The 19,022-nt window shown below is 35.7% G+C and overlaps 1 protein-coding gene across 1 annotated transcript; it reads left to right on the top strand.

The window, feature by feature from the left end:
* Nucleotides 1-6,584: 6,584 nt before the first annotated feature.
* Nucleotides 6,585-13,358, top strand: LOC132058494 (uncharacterized). The gene is made up of 5 exons (XM_059450978.1): nucleotides 6,585-6,738; nucleotides 8,882-9,129; nucleotides 9,648-9,733; nucleotides 9,874-11,296; nucleotides 11,892-13,358. Exons 2-5 carry the CDS (start codon nucleotides 8,982-8,984, stop codon nucleotides 12,470-12,472), a joined length of 2,238 nt encoding a protein of 745 aa, XP_059306961.1. The 5' UTR covers nucleotides 6,585-6,738; nucleotides 8,882-8,981; the 3' UTR covers nucleotides 12,473-13,358.
* The last annotated feature ends 5,664 nt before the right edge of the window (nucleotides 13,359-19,022 follow it).

The raw sequence follows: 19,022 nt of genomic DNA, 5'->3' as shown, positions 1-19,022 counted from the left end.
ATGTTTGGGTTTTTCGCCCACAAGATTAGATGGGGCCCAGGCGGTTTTGACTTTGGTATTTTGGATATGATCGATTATTAATGTTGAATAGAGACGACTTCATATACCTTGATATTTTGGTTTTGTGTTAGAGTGAGTAGGTCCGATATCCGTGCTAGTCCCGAAAGGGTTTGAGTGAGGACCGAACCCCGGGGTCCCCCGGGGGGCAGAAAAAATCCCGGGGCAAAGATCCGGACGAGGGCCAGACTGGGAGTCCCGGGGTTTACTCCCGAGAGTCATTTTTCCGTGGGGATATATGTATAAAATTGAGGCTTTGGGTTTAACATTATTGCATGCATTGCATCATGGCTTATATTGAGATGATTTGGTGTTTTACTTGTGATGTTGGTTTTCGGATTGGAGATATTGAGACTTGGCATAATTGGGTTTAGATGCTCTACTTAGGTGATGACGTGTACTTGTTTCTGATTATGTTAGCTTATACTTGTTGATTTATTTGCCTATCTTGCTTTATTGTCTGAATTATGTTAGCTATACTTAGTCGGCCGATGATACCTACCAAAGATCGTGGTTTTGTACCGCCTGCACCGTCGTATTCTTTTATGAATGCAAAATTCCAGGTTGGGTCTACTTCTGTTTCTCGTGGCTAAAAGTCGCTTTGAGATTTGCTTAGAGTTTACAGGGTGAGCACGAGATGTCCGCCGCCTTGAAGATTCTTCTTATGTATATCTTGTTTCTTATTCCGAGACATATTCGGACTTGATGTATTATTGATATTCCAAACTTGTAGATTTTAGTTAGATGCTCTTGTATGACGGTACCGTACATCGATTTCATTTACTTCCGCATTTTTTTATTTATATTCTAATTGTGAGACTTTCGCTATTTTACTTCTTCCGCTATTTAATATTATTTGTGATTGTTGAGTTAAGGGTTTGCCTACCGAAGTGGGAAAGGTAGGTGCCCGCACGACTTAGTGAAATTGGGTCGTGACACAAATACTGGCAGAGGGCACTAATCCTCACTCGACTCTGTCCTGAGATAGTGGTGGGGCCCATAGGCACGAAATGGGTGAGTCTAGTCAACTCCGTCGTCCATGTACTCCCCGGAGGAGGCTCAGCCTGACTGTATAATGGGTCTCTATCTACCCGCAATTGAAACATGACCTCAACATCCTGAAATGTAATCGTGGCCTCACCAGTGCGGAGATGAAAGGTGTGTGTCTTCGGCCTCTACCGCTCAACCATGGCCGTCACAAATGCCTAATCATGCTGTACCCAACCAACGGAGATGCAATGATAGATACTGCCCCGTAACAGAATCTTTAAGACGTGTGGAGGTGGGGGGCGCTCGCATAAAAGATTCCACGCCATATCCAGCCTATAGGGACGGAGCGACGTCCCCATCTGTATAATATCACCCCATAATAGCTCGGACCTATGATAATCTAGCATAGCAAGTATTGATCTATCGTCGGGCCCCGGGTAACGTTGAGATCCATGGAGGTGTCATATTTGTACAGACTAAATTATTCATTATTCTTGAAATTAGAGAGAAATTATGTTAACTAACTAATTCTTTATCGGAAAATTATATTAACTAGCTAATCATTTATAGGGAAATTATATTAATGATAGTCAATCCAAAACTAAGGATTTAGTTTGTCCTTCTTTATTCAAAATTTGTGGATTATGAGAATTATGTTGTCTTATATTTTTGTGAATAATTATATCTTATTATAATTTAATAGCTAATTTATTAAACAGAAAATTATGTTAACTTACTAATCCTTTATCGAAAAATTATATTAACTAACTAATTACTAATTATCAATTGCTAACTAATTATTCTCCTAACTACAATTAAAGTAATATCTAATTTATTTAACGAGAAATTATATTAACTACCTAATTAATAATTAATTAAATAATTAACACATAAAATTAGATAACTAATTTGCATATTAACAATTAACATGGGATAAACAATTTCACAAATAAATAAATTAACAATGGCATAATTAACAAATAATAGGAGATTACTATATTTTTTCTAATTAAACAATTAATAAACAATTAACAAATTAACAATTAATAAACAATTCATAATCAATTAACAACTAATAAATTAACAAGAGAAAAAAATAATGATGGCAGGCTCTATACGAGCCAAAAAATGCAAAAATAAATAAACAAATATATCCATTTTTCGAAATTCGAGACTACGAAACGTTAATCATGCTTAGGATTATAATGTATTTAACAAAACAATTAGAAAGTTCATAGTAAAATATCTTGATCGAAGCTTGTTGTAGGGTTGTTTGAATCGGGTTATATGTCGCCTCTTTCCAAAATTCAACCTTCGAATCTTATTCCTTGACTTTAATATATCGACAATATTTACTTTCCAAATGAAATTTGAATCGAAAATGGCGTTTTTTGATGTGGGACACGAGCTTTTTCGCCCTTTGATGGCGGTTTGTATATTTGTTTATGTGGAAGTGGCGGACCAGTGTTGGAACCCAATGGGTTTTTTAAGACGGTTATATAATGCAGTTAATTTGCTACGTTATAGAATAACGCAGCAATTGTTGCGTTATTGGACTTAACCGTACCGTTACAGTTAAGTACAATAATGCAAAGAAGTTGCTGCGTTAGGGGTAGTTTGGTATCAAGTTTTTTTTTTTTTTTTTTTTTTTTGTTTTTGTTTTTGTTTTTTTATTAGGGTATTTTGGTTCAACTTCTCTTTTATTGGGTCATTTAGGTTCCGAACTCCACACTTCAAAGGGGAAAGGGGGCAAGACACATGTTTCAAGCAGATATACGTGGCGTTATGATGGGAATGAAGTTCAACAATTTGATTCTTAGACAATTACAAAAGTACCCTTGTTAGTCCATTTTGCCACTAATGCACATGGTACAATTTTTTGATGCAGTGTTGGCACACCTCTTGTTCACTTATTAAATATAGAAATGTGTCACAATCTAAATTCAATTATTATGTTCATCTCTGCTTAACTGCTTTGACCTGATTTTTCGAACATTAGGTTTAATCACTTTGGTCTTTAACCCAAAAGGATTTTTGACTTCATCATATATGATCTCTAACTTTTCTCTCACATTTTAATGTGGAATTTGTCTAAATCAAGTTTCACAAAGATCTTCCTTTTGAATTCAATCAACACTTCGTGGGTTGTTACACTCACTCCCTAAAGTTTCAACATTTTTGTTGAAGTTTGCTCCACCATCATACTAACTGTCAATGTATTGTCTGCTCTGGCCCGACCTTTGGCGTCTCACAGTCTTGATTGCTTGGGTTTTAGTCCAATAAGAGCCTCTATAATAGGACTTCTCAACTCACTCTTTATGGTCATTAACTTTTCCCTCACATTTTGATGTATGATTTTCCTAAGACAACTTCATAGCAAATCTCGTTCGAGTTCAACTATCAATAGTCCATGGCTGCTTAACAATTTTTATTGAAGAAGTTTAATTTATCATAATTTAGTATGAATCAAACAAAAAAGTTAAATAATTTTTTTTTTTTAGAGTGGACAAATGTGCAAAACCATTACTTAACATTCACCAATCAAATATAAAAAAGAGGGTTGCTCAAAAAATGAGCTATCAATTTTACAAAGTACAAGCTAAGAAATTATCGCGATCCAATTTCGTCACAAAATCGACACCTAACGAGCGACTACCCAGCCTTAGGGAAACCACTTCTTTGTTTTAAAATCGATATGAGAATATGAATAAAGTAAAGCATTTGCAAATATAAATAAAGTCTTGAAGGCAATAAGCAACAAAATTAGAAATGAAATAGTACAAGCATGAAATATAGCCCCATACCTTATAAATATAGTCAAGGAGCTACTGTAGAATCATAATACAAAATCAAGGGACACAATTTAAAACTAAAAAGAACATAGAAAATAAAAGTGGATAACTTCCTCCACAAACAGACTGTGGTTGGCTCACTTAGACAAAATGTGGTACGCCGCCTCAAACTGAGATTAGATAAGTCCCACGACACCACTAGCAGAAGGATCCGCGCAAATCAATAAGTTGGTTTGTGAGCAATGGAGATTGTTCACAACCAAACCGTAATTGATAATCAAACCATAAAATAAATATATATATTTATTGGTATCGAATTATCGAATTAACGGTTGGAAAAAAAAAAAATGAAAAGGAAGCCGAAGGAAAAAAAAGAAGTGAAAATGAAACAATAATCAGTTTGGGCCAGTTTTTTATGTTCTCGCACGCTATCATTGCGTGCAAAATGCTATAGGTGCCACGTCAACTCAAATGTGGAACTTATATCACTTCTAGCAAAGATTGGGGGATTATAGGGTCCCTATAAAGTCTAAGGCCCCGTTTGGATATGGTTTAAAAAATGGTTTGAAATCATAGTTTAAAATCATGTTTGGATATGCAATTTGGATATTTTAAAGAGTATTTTCTCTTATAGACATAAAAACCCCACAAGTTGTGAAAACTATCAAAACATTCTTATACAATCTTACCAAATGAGCAAGTTATACTTCATAACAAAATTAATACGCTAATTCATAACAATCGAATCAAAATTAATGCTAGAAGACCTTTCTAAAAATACAACATCAATTGATCAAATTTTAGTTCAATAAATAAAATTGGTAGACATATATAAATTAAAAGGTTGGTAGACATAAATAAAATTTGGTGGAAGTTAATGAGATTGGTAAATGATTGATGGGGCTAACTGTTAAAAATATCTACCAACTTATGGGTCTTTTTTTAGAAAATATAAACTTATGAGCTAAATTTTGTAGTTAAAAAATTTGAAACAATGGTTTCACACCATGAGTGAAAACGCATGTCCAAACGCTGGTTTGAAACCATGGTTTGAAAATTGATGTCCAAACGCCTACTAAGTTTTTTATTGCAAAAATCGGAAAAGTCCAAGAGAAAAAATATGTATTATCCCTAAAAATCTCATAACGTATTAAATACCTCATATACTTATCTTCTATAAACATAACAGACGGCAGAAAATTATGTAAAAATAAAAGAGAAATATTAATTAGAAAATTAAAATTTAGAAGATTTCATTTGCATGCAAGGAATAAGATCCTTCCTCTTAGCATTATATGTTTGAAAAACTATCGTCAACGGAACAGAGAACGGTGATGCAAACAGTGATTGCATTTTGGGCTAATTTACATGTACACTACAAGGGCGTATAGGATTCCGGGCAGGGCAATTCGCATTAATACCCTTATTTTGGAGTGATCTTTAATTTATGTCCATCAAAATAAAAGCTTTTAACTTTTGCCTTTTGTCTAAAACTTCAGGGTTCCGGGTTCGAACTCCTACTAAGGTGAAAATTAAAAATAAATTCGCTAGGCAGAGGTTGCCTGCAAACTCTGCCCCCATCGAGCATAGTTTGCCTACAAAACTCTCCCTAAAGGCAGAATTTGCAGGCAAATTATGCTTGATGGGGCAAAATTCTGTCTTGCGAATCCAAACTTTTGCATTGTGAAATTTCTTTTTTTTTTTTTTTTTTACTGAGTTGGGGTTCAAACCCAGAACCTCGAGATATTAGGCGAAGGTCAAAAATTAAAGACTACCAATTTGAGGGACAAAAATTAAAGACCACCCCAAAAGAAGGACAATCTACGCAAAAAAATGTTCCGGGCCTCCTTTTCAGCCCATCGGGCTAATCAAAGATTTCGTGGACCAAACTAGCATATGATTGACAAGCCCATTCAATAATAGTTGGCCAAAATGGTGCCAGTGTTTAACTTTTGACTCCGCTTAAATAAGTTGTGCCAAAATAGCCTCTCCAGAAGTTGGAGTCATTTCTTGGTGTATCACCAGAAGATTTGTCTTGCCACAATGCATGTCAGATTACCTTAAGTATAGTAAAGTATGTCTTGACGGATCACTAGGAATTTCTGATGGATGAGCTTGCCACAGTTCATGACGGACCATAGCGACCTGACGGATCACCACAAATTTCTAATGAATCGACTTGCCACAAGTCCTAGTGAATCTAACTGAACAAGGTGTTCACAATTATTGGTGAATCACCATAAGTTTTAAGAGAAATTTCACCACACCTTCTGTTTCAAAGTTGATCCAAATCGGTCCACGGTTAGATTCCACACAACCTTCACAAATCAATACACTCAATTTATAAAATATGACACACCAATATTTTATAGTACATCTTGCCGCTGGATTGAATTAAATTAAGGATAAGTGAGCTGCCTAATTAATTTCTTTTCTTCCAGAAAAAAAAATAATTTAAATTAAAACCCTTTAAAACCTAAAATTTATCCATTTCAATTTTTAGAAGAAAAAAATACTAATAAAATTGGTGAAAGGAGTTGAAGAAACTTGAAAAAGGTTGCAAAATAAGTCCAGCAAAAAACGAACAAAAGTAGGAAATACTCACATGAAAAGACAGATAAATAGAGAGAGATTGAGAAAGTAACGGAAAACGGTTGGCGGATAAATGGCGCCAAAAGTAAAGAAATAAAATTATTTTTTCTCTCCTAATTCTCTTCCATCCATTTCATTCTTTTTTTTTTCCTTTGCAAAAATTCAACCTTTTTACCATGTCTGTGAAGCTTCAATTTATATATTAAGGTATTATGATGAGAATGATGATGATGATGATAATAATAATGTTTCAGTTAGATTAATACCTTTTTATACATGTCACGGGCCAATCCAGAATCTAAAATCAGTAAGTGCACCATTCAATATATTTACATTGCATATATATTGTATTCTTCTGTGATGTTCTCTTGATCTTAGGGAAATTTAGACCCCTTTTCCTGTTTTTATCTTATTGCATGGATGTCAACATTGCTCTCAGAAACAAAATTTGGAATCAGTTTTTTTTTTTTTTTTTGGTTTAAGCATATAATATCTGATGTTCCCTGACCCGACTAATCCGGACTCGTGCTGCGTAAGATCAGAAAAGTTCTCCCTTCACACGAAATTTCTCCATTTTCAGGGTTCAAATGGGAAGTTCCATGTAAAGATACCATTTTGATTCATTTTTATGTCTAGACAAATTTACTCTTATATTAATGGTGTACGAGCCATCTTACACAGGGGCGGACCCACATTATGCCCAGGGGTGTCACCCCTTGGTTCGGAGATTTTAGTATATACAATATATATATGTATGGTATGCAAAAACGTATATATATTAAACAGATGATGCCACTGAGCATAGTTAGCAGCCTAGCTCGCTGGTCTAGGGCCCGGCTAGTTGCCTTAAAGTCCTGAGTTCAATTCCCAGTAGTAGATTTGTTTTTTTTTCAAATTCTTTTTTTATTTAAGAGCATCACTATTTTATCTGCTAAAATGGACAGACTTTTACAGTTCTTTTATTAATTTTTAATTAAATTTTCTTATGACAGCCACTGTTTTTCTTTGTTAATTTAGTTCCATGAATTTGTTTGAGGTTTATTAAATTAATATTTTAATTTAATGTCTGCAATCATGATTAAAGGTTTTCTAGTTTAAGGGACTTGGTGAGACAAAGAAGCATGCAACTTATCTTCTTGTGTTCTGGCTTGTAAAATTTACTTTACTTTGTCAATTTCTTCTGCTATAGTTGAGAGAGCTTTCTCGGCCATGCCGTTGATTAAACCGATTTATCTAATCGAATGATGATGAACTTTTGAGTGGTTATTTGATGTTTTATATAGAAAAAAAAGTATTTAGTCTATTTCTTATGATCAAACTATTTGAATACAACATTTCAAGATATATAAACTTGCCGAAGAGGGTTGTATCAATTTATGTCACTACAAAAAAATGGGTAATTTGTGGAGGTTGAGAGTTGTAATTCGCGAAGGTTAAAACCTCCGCTACTTGCCAAAGGAGGCTAAAACCTCCGCGAATTGCAACTTTCACCCTCTGCAAATTACCCATTTTTCTGTAGTGTGTGAGTGTGTGTGTATATATATAGTAAGATCCACTGTATCAGATAGAGATACAGCTAGTCCATCTCAAACGTATATTAACTTCTTTAAATGTCGACACAGCTTACAAAAGATCCTACTTACGCCACTGATCTTACACTCACCTCGACAAATACCATAGGTATTGCTACCTTCCACCAAAAGAGATGTATCGGGTAAATTACACTTATATTAATCTTGAAACAACTGATTGGTTGAAACAAAATTCATAGATCTTACTAGATGTAATTGAAATTGGAAATTTGAATTTTTTTTTTTTGACACCATATTGCCCTAAATTTGAAATGGGAAGTTTCTTGTCATAATGAAGACTTAGCTAATCAGGTGATTGGTTGTTTAGTTATCCACTTTAAGAATCCCAAATAATGAAATAAATAAACTGAAATTCATTTTATAAGATCTTATTATATGTAACTGCAGGAGGGGTTTCATGTGTTTGAATGATTCTTGATTCCATTTTACCCTTGAAAGTATTTCTCAAGCTAATCATCTTTGAGAGTTTAATCAAGGTCAATTCACTATTTGCTGCTCTTTTAAAATTATTCTTTTCCTTTTCCCTTTTACATATTACTATAATTTCATTCTGAATCATACTATATAACCTTCTTTTTTGGGATCTTTACACAATAGCCGGTCGGATTTTCTGTTTTCTTTTCTTAGCCAGTATACATAGATTATACACTTATTTACACACTTATATACATATCATACATGGATTATACATATATTCATCGATTATTTTTAGTTTAAGCAGTTGGGTGAGCGGGTTTGTTCTTTTTAATCCAGAATTGTACTTGTAGTTAAACTCAAAAACAGATTTTTATTTTGTTTCATTAATTCTTTTCGTTGATCTATTGGTTTTGGCTAATTGGGTTCCTACTTATGGTTCAGGTGTCAGAACACCGAGGAAAGAAAAGGACCGCCGTTGAAGAAAAAGAAAAGGAACTCGCTAGGCCTTCACAACAAAGGCGATTCAGTTATACTATAACACATGGGAAAGGGCTTGCAGCACCAAGATCCTAGTATCAGTCCGGAAAATACTCCAGGATGCATGTGGGGGATACTTCACAATTTGAATCACAACCGACACAGGAAACGCCTCCCACACAAGAGGCACGGTGGTGGAAAGCGAGTTGCAGGTGAGGAAAGAATAGAGAAAAAGATATACCAAATAGTTTTTCATAAGAGAGTTCTCCACTGTGCTACATTATGTTCATTAATCTCTTAAGCATGTCATGTTAGATGCTCAGTTTATCGTCTTTATTTCTAAAGCATTTCTGAAAAACAACAGGTGGTCTGCGTACGACTATTAGAGGCTTAATGTTGGATTGTATTACTATTTTCTTTCATTATTTAAAGTTTTAAGCCAATGAATTGTGAAGTTATATGTTGCATGCTGCATACATTTTTAGTTCCTGGCACGTATAGGTAGGGAACGGAGCCAGTATTTGAAGTTTATGGGTTCTGAACGTGCTATTGAACTCATAATTCGTCTTAGTTACTGGGTTTGCAACTAAATGTTTATACATATTTAATGGATTTCCTAATACAAACACAGGTTCTAAGCAAAAGCTATCGGGTTCCTCCGAACCCGTAGCTAAATGATCTTGCTCCGCTGCTGTGTATAGGGTGACATTAACCATTTTCTCTTTTCCAGTTGTTGAAGATCTAGGGGATAATGCAGCTTCTACTGACTCGGCTGATATCCAAGAAAGAATAGAAGGCAAGGCTGAGAATCCACAGGTAAGTTTGCACGATAGTGTACGAGAACTTGCCAAGAGCTTTTCAATAATCTGCTTTTGTGTTCTCGGTTGATAGCTTCTTGCTACCTTATGTACATATCTGTGCGCTAACTGACTATGTCATTGACTGTAACGTTTCAGACTCTGAAGAAAACTATAGAACCTGCTCAAGCGTCCAAAAGTTCAATGTTATCTCGAATAAGATCTTTGATTACTCATGAAGAGACATCTAAAAGAAAGGGTAGGCACCGCAGAAGTTCATCCTGTCCTATACAGCTCGAACGAACTAATTCTATTCATCATCTTGCTGATCTACAATCTTCTTATCAAATTCCCTTAAATGACAAGTCTTTGGAGCATCCTAATTACAAGGTTGTTAGTCTATTAGAACCTCCCCCAAAACAGATATGCGAGCGTACTGAAAATGGATTAATCCAAGAGCCCGTAAAATTAGATAACATGAAAAAGGACTCATATTCACTGAATCAGCAAAATTGTAGTACTCAGGCATCAAAGTTAATGCTTGGCTTTATCAAGACGGTTTCATTTCCTTCGCGTGGCTCAGGGGGACGAAAATTAAATAGGGCAAGGAATTATAAGAAGAATCTGGACTATGGGTACTATGCAAAAGAGGAAAATGAGTCACAAGTTGATTCTGCTGAACAGTTGAATAGCCATTCAGTAACATCAACAGATTTGAGTAGCGATGATGATGTTGGAAAACATATGTTGGGAAGAGCTCAATCATTTGATAATGCAGTAAAGAAACACCGTGAGAGTAAACTCATCCTCAATCGTTTTAAGAATCTAAAGCAAAAAATAAGGCATGCACTCGAAGAGAGTAGAAAAGAGAGGCGTCGAATTATCATGGATGCTGTCCTTCATAAGGTTCCACATGGTCATAGATCATCAAAGGATATCGAGGAGCAAAGTGCTAACGGGCGTGTGAAATACTTTCCGGGAAATACTTTTGCTCATTGCAATTCTCCATTTACCAAGAGTGAAATGAAATCCTTTAGGAGAACATCATCTGTTAATGAATCACTGGACAGATACAATCGGTTACTTGACTCCTGCTTCTATAGGGAAGAAAAAAATCACGTTTCTGATCGGTTGAGCTTTAGAGCATCTAGATCACCTTCACCGGCTAGAAATAGCCCGATAGGCCTGGAGAGGATTCTCTCTATGCCTGATCTCAGGTATTACTCTTCTTTCAAACTTGAGGACTCTCCCGAACCTGGCTGCTCGTATACATTAGACAGAGCTCCATCGAGCAACAACTTATATGTCGGAATTTCCAAATCCAATGAACAGAAGTCCCTGGATATCCAGACTGAAGAAGGTTACAATTCAGACTCCAAGGGTACAATTTTTCTTGATGTCAACGAGACTCTTGATGATTTTGGTAGCTTAAAAATTGGCGATAACTCTTCCTCCGTTGAAAACATTATTGAGGGAACCTCATCTGTTATTTCAGAATTAGATAAACCAATTCCTATTCTTCTGTCTGATAGGAGCTTTCAGAATGCTACTTCTGGTGCAGATGGGCTCTCAGCAGATAAAGGTACGTTATTCAAGCCAATCTATATAGTATTAATCTTCTCTATGTTTTCCCTTTCTTTCTAAGCAGACCGATGAATATTCAATTGTTCCTCTATGACTAGCCTTCCTTCATTATCTTTTGGTTTCTAAATTGCTTATGAAAGCAATACATTTTTCATGAAAAAATGTTTGTGTCAATTTTGGTATTGTGTTTATTTTGAAGTGCATTTCTCTTAAAATAGACTTAAAATTTTATGATTTGACAGCACACTTAATGATGTGAGCACACTCCAAAAAGATTGTAACTCCTAATGTCCAAAATGAACCAAAGCATGATGCTGTCCTAAGTCATGTAAATTATGTACGTATCGTCATGTATTATCAGTGCATGCACCTTTATCTCTGTATTCAAACATTCTATGATTTATTTTTTTCTTTGGAAAAGAACATTTTCTTTCAGTTACCTAAAGAGTTTCCAACTAATCATCGAAAAAGATAGACATGCAAGTTTATTCTCTACCAAGCATACTCAGATTGAAAATCAATACTACTATATCTTTGACCCTGCACAGTTTTTTTTAGCTAATAACGCGATGATTTTTACTGATATTCCACAGGTGCAGAAGAAGCTGCAGTTAGTACCGACAGAAAAGGATTGTCATCCAGTGATCTAAACAGGATTTTGCAAATTCAGGTGGATAAAATATATAAAGCTGAATTCGATTATGTTAAAGATGTACTAGAAGTATCTGGATTCAGCGTAAATAAGTTTCTAGGGAAATGGCATTCTACTGACCAACCAGTGAACCCTTCAGTATTTGAGGAAGTGGAAGGATATTGTTTACTTGATCAAGAGGGCAGTGGTACTTGTGATCAACTACTTTTGTTTGATTTAATCAATGAGGTCTTGTTACAAATTTATGAGAGATCATGTTCCTACTGGCCAAAGGCGTTAACCTGTCATTCTCATATCCATACAATGCCTGTTGGCTACCATGTTATTGGCGAGGTCTGGACAGATATAAACTCGTGTTTCGAATCTGAAATGAAGAATGATCAACCGATTGACGATGCTGTGAGCCGCGATCTAGCAAAAGACGAAACTTGGATGAACCTTCAATTTGATGCTGTTTGTCTTGGACTGGAGCTGGAGGATCTCATATTGGATGATCTTTTAGAAGAGCTGATTTTCATTTGATGTTCAGGTTATTCAGCTTCCTTGAATTGCCTGACATATTTGGTCCAACACATAACATACAGATGCAGATCTAGGGGGGGTTCAGTGGTTCAATTGAATAATTGAATATACATGAGGCATACATAGCTTTTACTTGACACATTTGGTCCAACACATATACTTGAGGCGGATCTGGGGCGGGTTCAGTGGTTCGGTTGAACTCATTGCTTAATGTTTACATATGGTATACATAGCTTTTGCTTGACACATTTGGTCCAACACATATACGTACAGAGGCGGATCTAAGGCTGGTTCAGTGGTTCAATTGAACTCTTTGCTTTTGACTCGAGCTATGCGTATGCATATAGTATACATAGCTCTTGCTAGACACATTTGGTCCAACACCTATATGTACAGTGGCAGATCTAGGGTGGGTTCAGTAGTTTAGTTGAACTCTTTGAGGGTTCAGTGGTTCAGTTGAACTCTTTGATTTGACTCCAACTATGTATGTACATATGGTATACATGGCTTTTGCTTGAGACATTTGGTCCAACATATAGACATACAGAGGCGGTTTGGGTTTTGGGGGGGGGGGGGGGGTTAGTGGTTCAATTGAACTCATTGCTTTTGAATCAAGCAGTGTATACATATGCAAAAAGAATTTGGAACATGTACATATAATAAGATCACAATAGTCCCGAGCCACTTGCTCTAGCTACTGGATTAGCCTCTGTATGCATAGCATTTTGTTCGGTATGTAAATTGTTTTGTCAAGTGATCTAGAAAGTATAAAAAAGAATCTTGAGCACATATTTGTTCACAAAATTTTGAGACTCTACAGATTTTGGTAGAATGTTGTTGATATTTTTTTTATACAATAAGTGGGAGTTGTAAAAAGCAATTTTTACATATAGAATTGGTACATATACTGAGACCTAGTTTCCCAGTTATTGATCACTCATTCAAGGAAATATTTGATATGTTCAACTTTAATTTGTGCCAATATTTCTACATGAATTTGTGACCAATGTTTATGACGATATCAGTTTTATAAATTCTGAACTCCCATTTTGTAAAGATTTTAGTTTTCAAAAGCTACAACTCTTTTGTTACAATATGCAATTGAATCAATACATAACAGAATTGGGACAGATATAAACTTAGTTGTCATTGCAAGAACATATCATTTAGTGCAAAATGAGGAGTTTAGAGTTAAATTGATTTCATATATAGAAAGGTATCATTCATTTGAAAACAAACTAAGAAGAAAATAGAATCAAATTATTGTTATTTTCTTTGTTGAGGTCTGAATCTAGATTTTTTATGAATTTTCTTCACTTTATTAGGAGTGACAATTAGCTAACACATAGATGTCTTAACTTTCGATGGAGAAAAAATCTCAAGAATAAAAAAGGTACATCTTTTCAATAAAGAAGAAAAGACATTGTATAAGAAATAAGTGAAGTAATATTTTTCACATAGTAGAGTTTGTCTCGCTGAAGAAATTAGTTTTAAAAGAGGATACATCATACCTGCAGTCGCGTTAACCCTAAAGGCACTACTAGTGAATATGTCAAACACATCCTGGCTCGGAACCGGGTACTTGAAATACTAAAAGTACTTCTTATGGTGCTGCTTCAGCTACCCTTCCTATCGATTGAAAGAAAATAAGAATGATTTAAAAAATTTCCTTGTATGTCATTGAACAATTTGTACATGTATTTATACAAATCTATTCTAGGGACTAAGGATGAAAATGTAAATAAGATAAATTCCTAGCAATTAAAGCTATGTGTAACTGATTTTGTAATTTTGTACACCTATACATTCTAGAAGGGATTTACATAGGATCCTTTATTTGTATATCTGTATTTTCCATTTTTGCATTTGGGTTGTATATTTCATCAATGTATTTGGGTCGCTTGAATATATCTCTGCATAAGTTTCTTTGTTCAGGCCCAAAAATCCCATTGCTTACAGCTGGCCCATTCTCTTTTGTTCTTGATGTACTTAGTTGAAACATATTTCTTTCCAACAAAACTAAAGCTCCTAGATTCATGTCAGTTGTCTTTTTAATCTTTCCTTCTTCACTTATTTCCATCGAATCTCCATTGTTGTTGTGTGAAGGAGAGAAATGAGAGAGGTTCTTTCCAACATCCCCCCTTAAATTGGAGGGTGACGAAGAAACCCCCAATTTGTTCATCAATCCTTAATGGGTAACCCAGAAAGTGGTTTTGTGAAAAGATATGCTAGTTGAAGCTTAGATGGGAGATAGAAAGTGAAATGAAACCCGATTATAGCTGTTGTCATGCGAAATGACAGTCATGTTCCCATGCTTGGTTCGTTCATGAAAAAGGGGATTACATGCTATGTGGATAGCTGTTTGACTATCGGAGTGAATAGAAACCGGTAGTGGTGAAGGAATTGAGAGATCATGAAGAAGGCGAATTAACCATGTGAGTTCTGCGATAACACACCTCATGGCTGGTTGCTTTGCTTTGGCTGATGAAAGAGAAATGGAAGCTTGCTTTTTTGATTTCCATGATATAGGAGCTTCCAAAAAGTGGTGAAAAACTAGATACTGACTTGTGAGAGTCTAGGCAAGAAGCCCAATCCGCATCGCAATAAGCAGTAAACGAAAACGATGGGGAGGCTGATAGGAAAATACCTTGACCCCGATCAAGGGAAAGATACTTTACGACTCTAAGAGCAGTAGAAAAATGAGAATTTGTTGGGTGCTACGTAAATTGATAGAGTTTCAAAATAGCAAAGGAAATATTTGGCTTGGTATGTATGAGGTAATTTAGTTTTCCAACTAAGTGTCGATAAATAGTAGGATTTGGTAATGGATTGTCATCTGATGTTAACTTGTATGCAGGATCAAGAGGAGATGATACTTCGGCCAAATAGGAACAATCAAATTCATGGAGCAAGTCCAAGGTAAACTTTCTTTGACTAATGATATATCCTTGTTGTTCTCTTAGAGCTTCCATGCCTTGAAAGTAATGAATTTCTTGTTACATCCCGTACTTCCCGATGAACGTTCGCTAAGTTTAAGTACAAGTACGTAGAATTATGATCAAAATGAGCCGTCTTTCGGGTTTAAGGAATGGTATAATTATTAGGTATACTTATGGATAAAGTGATATATGAGGAGATGGGAAGTCTCTCGAACAAATAGAGTTGAAGAAATAAGCTATTGAGACCTTGGATTTTATGGAATATATGAGGGGCAATTTTGGTCTAACTTTGAGAAAGAATATCTTTTAGTATATGAGAAGTTTTGAAGCAAAGCAAAAGCCTAAAATGAAGTTCGTCGAGTCTAGTTTCCAACGCAACAAACCGCTCGTCGATACGACATTGGAGTAGAGAATTATGGACGTTACAAGTTAGGCTGACAGAGCAGAAACGTGTAATAGAGTAGCCGACGTGCTACATTAATCACGCTGCTACAGTAACTGCTACAATACCGAACCGACTTAGCACCTTATAAAAGGGGTTTTACCCCTCATTTTTCATCCAACTTCGCCTCTCAAATATCCAAAACTCTCTAGAAAATTCTCCCAACCTTTCCTCCACAAAATTTTAACGCGAATTAAGTATAATCTCCGGATTTAAGTTCGGACAGCGCATAGTTGCGATCATACTATCGTATTGCGGTGAATCTTGGTTGGAATTCAAGGCAAATACTGGAGATATCACGGTTCTAGCGAGAATAAGGTATGAATTCTTCCCTTTTAGTATTGAATTAAGTTTATTTACGGAGATAGAACTGTTAAATAGTCGTATAATAATTTTGTTGGTAGAAATATGGGATAAGCATTATGTGGGATGTTTTATGGAGTATTTTGGTATGGATGATATTGTGGTTGATGTTGGTATGGTTGTTGTTACTATTGGTTGTTGAATTATGATTTCGGGCTAGGCATATAAACAGGGGAGATACTGCCCGAATTTCGGCAGATTTTAAGGAGGTTAAATTTGAAGACTTAGGATAAGTATATGACCATGGGCCTAATAATATTATGAATGGTCTTATATGTAGATTGTGAGACCGGAAATAAGTGGGAAAGCCGAGACGTGAATTTCCAGGTATGTTAAGGCTAGCCCTTTCTTTCCAAAGGCATGACTCCTTTCTTGAGAATTCATAAATGTTTTCTAAAATGTTCCTATTCTCAAAAGCCAAAAATTTATGATTTTGTGAGCTCCTATGACAACAACGATGAGTATGTTTTCACAATGATAATAATGATGTCAAGGATAAGATGTATTCTGTGATGGCTATGATAACAATGATGATTTTACTCTCGGAATTTCAAAATTTATGATTTTAATGTTATTATGAGAATGTTGAGTATTTCATGATTTTTTCACTTATATTCATTGTTGATGATCTCATCTCATGTCATTCGTTCCTTCGAGGTGAGATTTAGCAATGACGATTATTCCATACTATAATAGGAGGTTACCGACCTTACGTCACTTTGACAGAGTAGTAACATTTAATTGGGATCTCGTGCATGCTATATGTATTTATATACGTGTAATTTAGATATTTACTGAGCCTTAATGGTCGGGCAAGATGCTATACATATATTACCGCGCCTTAACGGCCAGGCAAGATACTATATATATATATATATATATATATATATATATAAACACCGCGCCTATATGGCCGGGCAAGATAACACCGCGCCTATGTGGCCGGGCAAGATAACACCGTGCCTATATGGCTGGGCAAGATTGCACCATACTTGTATGGTCGATCAATTTACTTATACACATATAGCTATAATGTTGATTTAAAGAAGTTAAAGTTAGCATGCATGGCTTCCGCCCTGAGAGGCAATCAGATGTACAGGTTATCTTTACCTCATGTTGTGTTCCATATTTCTTGTTATATTGTCAATTATGCCTTACATACTCAGTACATTGTTCGTACTGACGTCCGTTCTTGTGGACGCTGCGATCATGCCCGCAGACAGATAGGAAGACGCGCCTGATCCCTAGGAGCTACATCAGCGGCATCTCAGAAGCACTCCAATTGTTTCGGAGCCGCAGTTATTAGTACTACTCCTTTGTATACACACACTTGGGTATGGCAGAGTCCTGCCCCATGTAATCTATTTAGAGGCTCGTAGACAGACGTATGTAGTTAGATGTTCCCTAACTTTGTCAGTCTTATTGTTGTATAATATTTTGATAAGTTTTGTTGGCATACGCTTATGAGCGCTGCTGTTGACGACCGCACTAAGCATAATATTAGCATATTGTCTATGCGGCCCACCTAGCAGTGATTATAGAAAGTCAGAATTGAGGTGCCCGATAGGCTAGTATCGGGTACCCGTCATGGCCCTCTAGTTGGGTCGTGACATTTCCCCCAAATCCTTGACTCTGAATTCTGAACTTAGATATAGCTTTAATTGAGAGATTTTTTGTAAATCACTCCCTGTGATCAAAATTCCATCCCCATAAACTGCTAAAATAAAGATAAGATCACTTGTCCTTTTGAAAAAAAAAAAAAAGAATAATCATTCAAAGAGGCTGAATATCCTTTAAAATTGAGTGTCCCTGCAAGCTTGGCTTACCATTGCGTTGAGGCTTGTTTAAGACCATATAAGAATTTCCTTAATAGACAAACATGATTTGGACTAGGAGACAATCCTGCAGGAAATTGCATGAAAACAGGGTGGTGTGGAGGAACAAGGGGACTGTTGTGAGTAGAAGTGTCATCAGGAGAATTAGTTAAATGAGGAGGTGAAGGAGGATCAGCAGGGTTGAAAGATTGAGAATTAGGTAAAATGGGAACTGTGATATCTGGTACATGTGGATCTGGAGGAAAAATAGGAGGAGGTATATCTGTGACAGTAGAGAAAGGAAAATGATGTTCATGAAATTGAACATCTTTAGAAACAAAGATTTTTCTAGATTGAATGTCCAACAACTTGTATCCTTTTTGATTTAGCGGTTATCCTAAGAAAACACAAGAATTGGCCCTAGATGCAAACTTTCCCCTACATTGGGATAATGTGGAAGCCTAACATAAACAGCCAAAAGATTTCAAAGCATTGTAATTAGGTTTCCTCCTAAATAAAAGTTGATATGGGCTCTTTCTTTTAAGAACTTTAGAAGGTAGTCTGTTGATTAAGTGGGCGGCTATCAAAATAAACTCACCCCAATAACATATGGGAACATTTGATTGAAATAACAACCCTCTTGCCAGTTCCAAAGGATGTCTATGCTTTCTTCCACTACCCCATTTTGTTATGGGATAGCAGTGCAACTTCTTTGTTGGAGAATACCTTGATTAGCTAGAAAAGCTGCTTCTTGTGATCCTTTATCCAACTCAAACACATTATCTGACCTTATGCACTTAACCTTTACTTCAAATTGTCTTTCTACCATTGCAAAAAATTGTTTTAAAATAACAAAGGCATTGCACTTGGTTGCCAATAGGAAAGTCATGTTCCTCTACTATAATCATCCACTATAGTAAGAAAATATTTGTAACCATTATGTGTAGCATGTTTATATGGTCCCCAAGTGTATATATGTATGAGCTCAAACT

The sequence above is a fragment of the Lycium ferocissimum genome, chromosome 5, assembly GCF_029784015.1.
Source record: "Lycium ferocissimum isolate CSIRO_LF1 chromosome 5, AGI_CSIRO_Lferr_CH_V1, whole genome shotgun sequence".
Classification (NCBI taxonomy): Eukaryota; Viridiplantae; Streptophyta; class Magnoliopsida; order Solanales; family Solanaceae; genus Lycium; species Lycium ferocissimum.
This window is presented reverse-complemented; position numbering and strand designations above follow the sequence as displayed.